This window comes from Necator americanus, chromosome V (assembly GCF_031761385.1).
Source record: "Necator americanus strain Aroian chromosome V, whole genome shotgun sequence".
Taxonomy (NCBI): Eukaryota; Metazoa; Nematoda; class Chromadorea; order Rhabditida; family Ancylostomatidae; genus Necator; species Necator americanus.
The window spans coordinates 20,169,317-20,180,208 of record NC_087375.1 but is presented as its reverse complement, the minus strand read 5'-3'; the positions used below and the strand labels follow the sequence as shown (position 1 = coordinate 20,180,208).

General features: G+C 39.7%; 2 protein-coding genes across 2 annotated transcripts; both read right to left on the bottom strand.

The window, feature by feature from the left end:
• Positions 1 to 201: 201 nt before the first annotated feature.
• On the bottom strand, positions 202 to 1,661 carry RB195_014518 (uncharacterized protein; the record flags this gene model as incomplete). Its single annotated transcript, XM_064204825.1, has 3 exons — positions 202 to 330; positions 392 to 469; positions 1,560 to 1,661. The coding sequence occupies 3 exons, from the start codon at positions 1,659 to 1,661 to the stop codon at positions 202 to 204; spliced, it is 309 nt and encodes a 102-aa protein (XP_064060706.1).
• A 5,873-nt stretch (positions 1,662 to 7,534) lies between these two features.
• On the bottom strand, positions 7,535 to 9,412 carry RB195_014517 (uncharacterized protein; the record flags this gene model as incomplete). The annotated part of the gene is made up of 6 exons (XM_064204824.1): positions 7,535 to 7,624; positions 7,693 to 7,744; positions 8,863 to 8,953; positions 9,082 to 9,141; positions 9,196 to 9,315; positions 9,373 to 9,412. 6 exons carry the CDS (start codon positions 9,410 to 9,412, stop codon positions 7,535 to 7,537), a joined length of 453 nt encoding a protein of 150 aa, XP_064060705.1.
• Between the last annotated feature and the right edge of the window lie 1,480 nt (positions 9,413 to 10,892).

Genomic DNA, 10,892 nt, shown 5'->3' with positions numbered 1-10,892 from the left:
CGTGAATTGTTTTTGTCTTTCCTCTCAAGAACGTCTCCTTCTAAAAATATCTCCTATCCCAAATAAAATATTTTTCCTTTCAAAAAAAAAGATTTGTAAAATATGGTACAGATTTTTTTACACACATCTAATAACGATTTATGCACTTGCATATGTCTACACGTACCTATAACGAAATGAACTCATTCAGTCTTTCAGAATTTATGCAATCAATAACATATTGCAATTTTTTTTGCAACGAAGATTCAAAATCTGGTTTTCAAAATGAACCAAATATTGCGCGCCACTTCCAAGGACCATCTTCATAGTTATGCTTCCCTCCTTTTGTAACTGAAACATTTAAGAAAATTTGGATAAAAGAGGAGAAAACCCTTAGTCTCGCTATACTGACTCGACGTCTTAAGTAATACGCATCAGAAGGGCAGCGGAGCGGGTACTTCCAACCGTTTCCCTTGACGAACGCGAGTAACTGAAGAGAGTGCGTCGTCTATCGTATAGGTGAAATAAAACGACAGATTTGCCACAGTAATTGCGGATGTAAGTAGCTTATATGATTACCTTTAAGGTTCTTTATCGTTCAAAAAAATCTGTAAAATCATCAACTGGTTTTCATCTCAATCACAAGGATAACATAAAAGAAAGTGCAACTCTGATCATTTCGCTAGGAAAAACGGAGAAAGGAAGAGAATCTCAAAAAAGAAGAATACAAAGGACGTCATCTTCCTCATTCCATACCCCAGATATGGCGCTATCATAGTGACAGAAACAATAAAATTGCAGTAACGTCGAAGTTAAAGGCAAAGCTGATAATGGGATTTCTCTACGAAGAGGTAAAAATAGGAGTAGTTCACGAGATCACGCCCTATTCCATACAGTAATGCAGAAAAGGCGTAATTAACACCCCTGCATGAATACGTCTCCCCAACGACGCAACTTACTACGACCACCGTCTTCCGGCGTCGCGATCCAACCAACGCAATCAAATAAGCAGCAGGAGCTGTCCCATAAGCACAACAGTAGACGCATTGGGGATTGGCATCGTTCTGTTATCCGTAGTGAATTATATCGTAGGGGAGACGGGATCACACAAGACTGTTTTTTGTTTCTCTTCTTCGCTAAGGGAGCTGAGCGCGATCATGCTCATACTCATGAGCCACACCCTTACTCTCGCCTATTCAGGGTCTCATTATTGCCAGTTTAAAATATATCCAATGAAATCCAAGTCCGAATTTTTCCAGTGAGGAAAGTTTCTAAAAGAGGAAAGATGGGCTGAAGCGAATTTACCTATACTAGCCTCAAAAAGGATTTCTCACCTTCTACAGCAGGAGAATGACCGGTCAACCCATCTCACAGGGTGCTATGAAGGGCTAGCGTTTCTGTATAAAACTTTGGCGAAATTTTGGTTCTGGGGTCTGCTGTTTCTTGTTTCAGTTTTATGGAACACCTATGGGTGTTTTCACAAAAACAAATAAATAAATAGGATAAGGATGAACTCGAAGTGTAGAACTCGAACAAGCCGTATGTGTATAAAAAAGTGGTTGGGACTGTTTGCACTTCACCGTCGTTGGCGATGACATGATCATTTGCAGCAGCGGCTTCATTTTCGAAAGACAGTTATTGTAGCCGATACAATCGCGGCGATTGTCCCGCCTACGATCCATACTCATTAAAAGCGAAACGATCATCACCGTTTCACTTTTAATAGCTATGATTTTATGTTTTCATCTCTGTGAGGCGGAAACAGTCGTCTCTAACACTACTGTAAATATGAGGAATGAAAGGATTTTGAGAGGCAAACTGCCGTAGTCGCTAAATTGTTTATGTTTACTAGTTCCACTTGTATGAATCCATGAAAATCCGCTGGTTTATGAGTGACGCATGACTGCCTTCAATGAAAGCGGACCTTTTTTAGTATATACACACAAATTTAAAAAATGAACACATGAAGGCACCACAGATTTTTAATTTCTGACTCAAGCACGACAATTGGAAAGATTTTCTTGAAGCGAAGAAAATTTAAATGAAGAAGACGAATTTCTCTGCCCAACGATGATAACTTAAGCGGGATGAAACTTAGGCGAATAAATTGAAGATAAAAAGCATTTGTCTCATTTTTATAGCAGCTACTGCAGTAAGCAGTCCTAGACATAAACTATCAGCACCTGGCAGCCAAACGTTTCCGTTCAACTACATAGTTTCCCACAAACCGCACGGAAAAAACGCGGACGTGCAAATAATTTGGACAAACAATGGAACGAAGTTGTGAGCGAAACATAAGGTGGCACCCGTGTGCACATCAGCAAAGAGAAGATGAAACGGAAAGATCGAGCGGGAAAGATCAGAAAAGTAGTTGAGAGGATAAACAGCGGTTTGTTTTGTGGTACCGATTAATAATGCGGACAAAACAGCTGTTCCTGCAAAAATCCCGCTTGTTTCTCGCGTATTAAAGTGTTCTAAAGGTCATTAGGTGGATTTCATGAACTTCAGGTCCTTGATCTCTGGTTCTTGCTCGCGAGCGTCAGCGAAAACGATAAGATCACCGGACAACGGGTCTTGAAGGGAATCGCGCGGTAACAACCATTAAATTTGCAAGAAACAGAGGAACCCTCTCAATGAATAAACTGCGAGGGCGTCTTTGGAGTTGGAGGAAAATACGAAGCGATGCCAGACGGACGAGGTGCGATTGCCGGAGAACTGATATTATTGATCTAGGCGCTCTCCGCTGAGGGTCGGGGCCGCCAAGTGCGAAGCGAGGAAGAGTGTGACGATGATTTCCACGATCTACATGTTATACTTAGATATTTCGACACTTCGCGAATCCCCTTACGGAGAATTTCTTCCTACCTCTCGAAATTATCAGAATATTTGAATGTTTCGAACTGCTCGTTTCTGCTATTTCAATGTCAGGCGGATAAAAATACTCTCGGGTGTTTTTCCGCGCAGTTATGCGTGGCCTAAAGTGACTGTGATCTACTAGTAGGGAAGCAAGTAGTGCCAAGAATTTTTTGGTTACTTACTCTCCCGATTACTCCGTATTCCTCAGCGCATTGTAGTTTTCATGCGAAACAGAGCGTAAAGAACTATTGGACAGAGAAAGAAGAAGAAAAACAGCTGACAATAGAACCCGTGAGAAGACACGTGGGACAAACCAAAAGTTCAAATTAAGTGCAGTCCGAATAGTGGTCAGCAGCGGTCATCGCAGATTTTCACAAAAGTACTGAAGCACTATTTCGCTGTAAACTGCAATATCGCAAACAAAAATAAGATGACACTCGATGGGCACTCACGGCGTAACCACATCGCAACACTAACGCAGCTCGTATTGACGTCACTCGCCGTCAGATCTAGAACCAGCGGCGAAAAAAGAAGTGAGTGTAAATTCAGGGGAAAAACGGAAAGACAAAGAGAACGCATCTTCCTAGTGATAGGAGATATTGAGATTCTTTCCGACGAGAATTGTATTTTGATCTGACAGGAAATCCACAGCGAAGCTCCTCGATATGCGACAAAATATCAACTTTTCGGATGTTTTTATTTCGAAACCCGGTTACTTACATTGTTTTTTTTCATTAGTAGACGAAAATCCCAAAGAAATACATAAATTAGATGTTTTCTCAAGTTAGGCATATAGTAAAACTCGTATAATTATTAGCGCTTATTTCTGTTTTCATAAATAACACATGATATTTACTTTGAGACTTCTTAGCAGTTGTCACGAAAGTGAGTCTGTGACATTGCCAGTATAATGAACTGAAATTTTGCAGGAATGTGACAGCACGCAAGCATAATACGAGGGACGAACTTGTGTTATGAGAACATTTTCTTACTAAAATACAGACGAAACATATGTATGTAGTCTGCGACGTTTTCAAAAGTGTTCCGCATTTCGCGAAACACTTTTTTTCTTTTCTTTTTTTTTTCTAAGCAGCAGTTCTAAGTTTATTTTGATAGAATCAACTTGTAATATTCAATGTTGACAAAGTATATGAACAGAATATTGTTTCATGTCAATCTAATGCATTTAGAATGAAAATATTACAAAAAGAAGACTACAGAATAGTATAAGTACAAAAGGAGAAGTTCCAACAAAATGAGTTTTGAACATGCAAAAGGAGACCGATAAGCTTTGCTAGTTCTTAGAGATGATAGTGATTTCAATCCTTAGAAGTGTATCCAACCTAGAGCGGCCATTTGTTCTATGGACTCTGTTTCGTGTTTCGAGCTAGAACCAGAACACGACAAATATTTGAGCAAGAGATCTTCATTTCGAAAGGACTGCACCGAAAAAAAGTTTTAAAAATTCTGTTAGTATCTACATTATATGAAGACAACTATACCAACGCAGCTAATGATTAAATTCATAGAAAGGCCACAAAGTATGTATTTCGCGTTAAAATAGATTTTAATTTCCAATTCACACTCCCTTATTCTTCTTTTTTCTGATTTTTTCCAGTTGCGGGTATGGTCATCCGGAGTCCATTAAAGGCATCACCCCACGGATCTGGGGTGGTGCGGATTTTAGGTGGAGAGTTCCTATACGGGGTCATAGATTATGGAAAGGTGAGTGATTGCGTCCATTTCTTCCTAATTGCCGTAAAAACCGACCCTGAAGATGCGGCGCACGCACAAGGCTGGCGCGCTCTAATCGAACTCGTTGTAGAAAGTAGCACCCCGTAACGCTCGAAGCCGTATCTTCTGGGCCGCTTTTTACCGCAATTAGGAAGAAATAGACGATTTCACTCTTCTCTCCATACTCTACGACGCCGTATAGGCATAACCCACCTGAAGCTCGCACCACCCCAGATTCGAGGGTGATGCCTTTAAACCACTAAATAACTTGTTTCGGAGACGCCGATCTGATACAGTGACTTACCACCGAAAGTCATTGCGTAAGCCCGGTGCGCGTTCAAAAGCCTCGGACGATTCTGAATCCCCAAATGAATGCATTAATGCCAACTTTTCATTCATTGTCCTCTTCAGTGGTTGTGACTTCAGAGCTGTTAGTACGCTCATTTTCTCAAAGTATCAAATCTTAAAAACTTTCGTCGGAAGGACGATTGTTACAAAAACATTGTTTTCTCTCTTACTTCTTAGACTACACTTGAACTTGGGGGCAGTGGGGAGCACTTCGATTTGGTTGCTTGAGCTTACAGCTAGACTAATTCTGCTTTTCTAGACAATTCTCAACCCTCATAATCTTTTACTCCTTGGTGAGTGTTAGTGTAATAATAAATGATGAGGATTGCACTTAACAGCTGTGACCTGCGTTACCCTGCAAATATCAGTGTCACATAGACAGTAAATTTCATGAACTCGTTTATTTTCGAGAAGTGATTGGCAAAACAGAAAAGAACATAAGAAAAAAACTAATAAATATTGGTGAAAGAAAGTGTTTGTGTTGGATAATAACGTAAAAATAAAGGGCAACAAAATTTGTGAGAAAAAATGACAGGAAATTTTGTGCGACCACGCATATGCAAAAACATGTTTTGGTTAGATGAGGATCTAAAAATGGTACGAGGAAAATCTGTGGAAGAAAAGCATTCTCAGAGAAAGAAGGAAGAAGGAAAGAAGAAAGAAAATGCTGAAAATACTATTGGGAAATAGTTGAATTTCGAATTGAGCCGAAGAAGATTTCGAATAACGGAGGTTGTGACGAGCAAATAACAGTAAGGAATCAATAAACTTCGGATTAGAGAGAAGATTTTTATTGACAAAAGATTATTAACTAGTGTCCCTACTCTCCACCTTAGACAGTAAGGTTAGTCGTAAAGTGCAAGAACTTCTTTAGAAGCGGTCGTGGACGAGACAACGACTAGGAGTTTCACTTCGAGGGAATCTGAACTCCAGCAGAATGGTGGGAAACGCGATGGTCGGGCGGCAATTGGTGTTGGAATACGAGCCGCGAAACGCAGACAAGCATTACAGCGGAAGCCTACCGTTGACGCAGTCAGCCACGGACGAGTGCACGTGTCCGATGTCGCATTTCGGCGCTATCTTATCTTCCACTCCGAATTCCAACCGCTTCCACGTTGGCTTTTTGCAGTACGGGAGCATTTAGCGCAAACAAAAAGAAAAATCGTCAGATGAATCCAATCGAACCGTCGCAATTTTAAAATTATTTGATCTCCAATACGATGAGACCAGGTACCATTCAACTGAAAGGAAATTCTAATGAGACTTTAAAGTAGGAGATTTATAAGAGAATAGCGTTCTGGGAATAAATTGTTCTATTATTCTATCCTGCATCTATTTTAGCCGTATTATCCAGAATTATCATGGGATAAATTCGAAATATTAAAGTACAGGAAGTACGCAGAGATAGTAGAAATGCAGAAACTTATACGCTTCACCTTGATTCTTGGATTGAAATATATGATTTCTGAGTTGAATGCATGAGAAATGATAGGTTGAAAAAATTAAAAATAAAAACAGAAGAAAGATTCTCTATTCATTTTTTCACAACCATTGCGGTCGCTGATTTTGCCTGCTTTACCGCTTTTCCCCCGCAATGTTAGTGGTACTTTTTTCTGGAGAAAAACTTCAGAACTCAGAGGAGATGCACGAATAAGTGCATAGATAAATCCTAAGCAGAAAAAAGTGTCATCAGGTCGTCGTTGGACATATGTAGTTGGTTGCATCTTTAAAGACAACACACCGCGAAACTGATGTGGTGAAGGAATCTGAGGGAAGATCTAGAGTTAGAGTTGTACATTGCAGGGTTCGGGGCGGTTCCGCTCATCTGTCCCTAATCGTCGTGAAAAACGGCGCCTTCCACGCCGCTTTTTACGACGATTTCACTTGCAACGCGCCACACTTATGGCAGCGTCCCATCCACGTGCGAGCGGTCGTAGATTAGTGAGGTCTTCTCACCTGCCTACTCAAGTAAAGGCAATGAATAGGCCGTTGAGGGGACCGGAGTGTGTACGTGTACATAAAGGCGCGTTCTAATGTACCTCGTACCAACTAAGGAGGTTCCCGCGCCGCTTTTTTTACGACGATTAGGGAGGGATGAGTGGAGCCACCCTAGATCCCGCAATCTACAACCCCATTTCTAGCTTTTCCCTCGAATTCCCTCACCACGTCAGATTCGTGGTATCCTGTCTTTAAAACGAAGTGTCACAAAGTGAGGTAGCGAACGGAAACTTCTTGAAATATATAAGGAAACCGCAAGCATATAGAATTGCTAAATATTTGCTGTATTCTATTACAAAAAGGACTATTATTGCTTATTACTTTATTACTCAAAACAAAGGCATAAGGAATCCTACATTACTATATATATATATATATTAATTTTAAAAGAAAAATAAGTTCTGAAGTGAGCATCTGAATAAGTGGCTCAAATACGATAAGGGAGGAAGTTTCGAGAAAGGGATGTGTCTCATGTGATTATAATCTTAGAGAAAAAAGTAGAGATTGAGACCAGTTAGATACGGACCTCCTTACACAACATGAATGAAGAGAAGAGGAATTTTACAACTTCTTTCAACTTTCAGGCAACAAATTAAGTGACAAAAGTTAAACTGGATCATTACCAGCTGCTCAAGTGAAAATACAATAGAGGATTCATCTTTGTGATTCGGAATATTAGAAATCCGTTCAGGATAGACGGTAGCTTTTTCTGATTGGTTAAACATTTTATACCTTTCAGCAATATCTAGCAATATCACAAAATGTTTATTGACCTACCGAGGTCAATAGGTCATCGATGAGATGTAGAGGATAGCCGAATCCGAGATAACTGAACAAAACAATACTACGAAGTAGAAGGTGGTAATAACAAAATAATACTATGAAGATAAAAGGTGGTAAGGAAGCGAAAGCAGTTTTAAAATAAAATTGTTACACTGAGAGATAAGAGTTTCAAAATATTTGTATTTGATAATTTTTTGATAAACGCACAAAGTACAAAATAAGTACTCCTACTGCTATGTAATGTCAAGAAAATGAAGTAGTAGAAATCAAATCAGAACAATCCTGAAGCGTCTCGCGGCAACAACTACGCGCAAATTGGGTGGGAATTTCATTGACAAACTCAACGCCTACTTCCTCAAGAATCAACGCACGGAGTTCGCGTAGTCGTGTGAGGTCTTAAGTGGTAGATAAGTGCTGATTCCTTGGAAAATTTTGCATTTGCAACGTTTCCGTTTTCAGAAGATTGCAATGTTAATTCTGTGAAGTATAAGAATCTTCTTATGAGGTACGAAAGGAGCGATAAAACAACAGCTGTGAGATGAATGTGACCGCCGCTTCACGATGGACCCGCTGAAGGGGGAAAAAGATCATGCACGAGCTTTAAATATGGAAGAGTAAAACCCGGAAGTTATCTCTTGAGGAATAGGCGCACAGTTTCTGATGAATGGTGTACTCTTTGATGAACGTCTGCACTTTCACGTGTAACCAACACGTCATTGATAAAAGTTGATCGCTTGAAAGAAGTTTCTGGAATTTTCGAAGTCCGTGGTATTGAGTCCCCCGAGTAATAGTTAGAGTTGAGGATCGGCTTTGTGAAGTGCACGACGAAAATGGAAAAGCAGGCCTAGGTATTAGAGGATTAAAAGGAATGAGAAACATCAGGTTACATTACGACACATTTCTTTACAGTAGCGTTCAATGACACAATACCGCGAAATGACGGGAAAGCCACGCCGTTTCCTCCCAAAAAAAATTAGTTCACTAGAAAATTTGCGCATTTTTCATCATTCTGAGACGCTTTCATTCTAGCACTTCTGTGAAGGAAAGAATTCCATCGTAGTGCAAACTAGTGTCTCCGAGTACTTCCTTAATTTTTGCTTTCTGATTTCTGACGTTTCACAGCTTCTCGGGTGGTTCGAAAAACTATTAAAAATGCGTACTCACATAGCAAAATTAGTTCTAGTCAATCCATGAGAATCATCAAATTTAACAAACCAATTTGTATTTCTGTAAGATGCACGATGTTCCACCACAACTACAACCAACAGGAACCAGGAACACTAACTATTCACTCGGGCGCCATCATCAATGAACTGCCTAGCTGCACATTTGTGTAAAATCTTGACGTATTAGTTGTTTACATTAGTCATGTGAGAAGCTAACTTTGGTTTTTCGTGCAACCAGCTGTCGCAGATGGTTTACGAGCAACATTCCACGCATTTCCTGATAGTTTTCAGCATAAGACGCTCTTAAAAACGGCGAGAATCAAAGAAATACCTATCTGAAATTCGATGCATTTGTCCCATTGGACTTCACTTTTGAACACAGTTCCCGAACAATTATCTCTTCTTGAAAGGTCATACCAAACAACAAACACTGTGCAAACACTGAAACATACTAAACGAATAGAACAAGCAAATATAATATAGTAGGGATGTGGATTATTCCACAAACTGTTTTTCTTTGAAGGTTTAGCTCTAAGCGGGGCAGACATCAGCCTTCAGCAATCTAAGAACAGCTGCAACATTCTCCACACCCTTGCAACAACTTGCTTACCAGTTTCTGATTGACGAACTTCTTATTTCATCAAGAATTTGCTGAACAGAGCTGCTCAGTACTTGTTTCTATTCTCTGCTCGTTAAAAAAGCATGTAGGTTGAAAATAGCATTGTAGTGGCTCTCGAGGAACTTCCGTCTTTTGGATTGATTATTATGAACAGTTAGTGGATCACGCTGTTACACACTTCACACCCAGATATGTATTGTTCTATGTTCACCTTCTTCTAGTGGGGCCTTCTTTCTAGGATATAGGATACCCGAGGCTTCTCAAAAGTTCCCCTAAGCCATCTTGGCCCACCGAGCTATAAGATATAAGAGTTATATACGATATAAGTGGGCTATAGCTCACGATACAACATTCTTCCTTTTCGCAGACACTCTGAACGCATGATCGGTCCAAAAAGCAGACTCTGGTACTCAATTCCCAAAAGACTTATTTCCCTAATGCAGTCCAAAAGTCCACTTATTTCCAAATAATTGTGTGGAAATTCTAAATATATCTCTTAGAGAGCCGAATGCTATAATATATTTCTGTATGAAAATAATGCAAACTCCGTTCTCTCAGGTTTAGTGCTCTAAACTTCTTGTCATTTACACACAGCCATTGTTCAATGTAGATACTGGTGATAGCGAAAATTCCTCTAGACATTCAAAAATTTCTCTGGGAAAACGGCTTTGGAAACTAACAAACTGTCCCGTTGCGTTTTCTCATCTTTGCACGTTTCATGCTAAATCATGGCGAACACAATTCAACTGGTGTTAGCAAGCAGACATAGTGCGTACTTTTGCTGCTTTTTTGCACACTTTTGAGTGAAATCACATCTTTGATCACTAAAATGTGGGGATATTACCAGGAAAAAATTGTTTGCGCAAGAACTATGCTAAATCAGACATATGTAGGTCAAGGTTCTTTAACATACTTAAGTTGTATGGCTAATCTGTACATACAGTTATTTTTATGCGGGCATGTGTCATATAGGTCATGTAGGCAACTGTGCTCAAAATGATATTCCCATTAGATTCCAGATAAAATATGAACCATTCTAGACTTTTCAACGCATTATTTGGTTTTTTCTTTGGAAAAAACTTGGTTTTAATCACAAATTATATTTCAGGCATCACGATATCACATGTGTTGAATTGCTATTAGCTTCAAGAAGTAAAATCTGACGTGAAAGGACTAGGTAGGTCTGTAATAGCATGGTCCTGTGCGGTTTCAAGCGCTCCTCTGTCCCCACGACATTGCCTCATCTGTGAAAAAGTGCACTGAACTCTCTCTACAGTAGGCGAAAATCTCCAAATTTTATTTCTTTCCACTTTTTAAGATTTTCCATTGTTGAGTTTGTGTAAGGGTGCATGAATAGGATTACATAGTGTAATCCTTTCATTTGCATTATGGCTTGTTTTGCTCCTAAT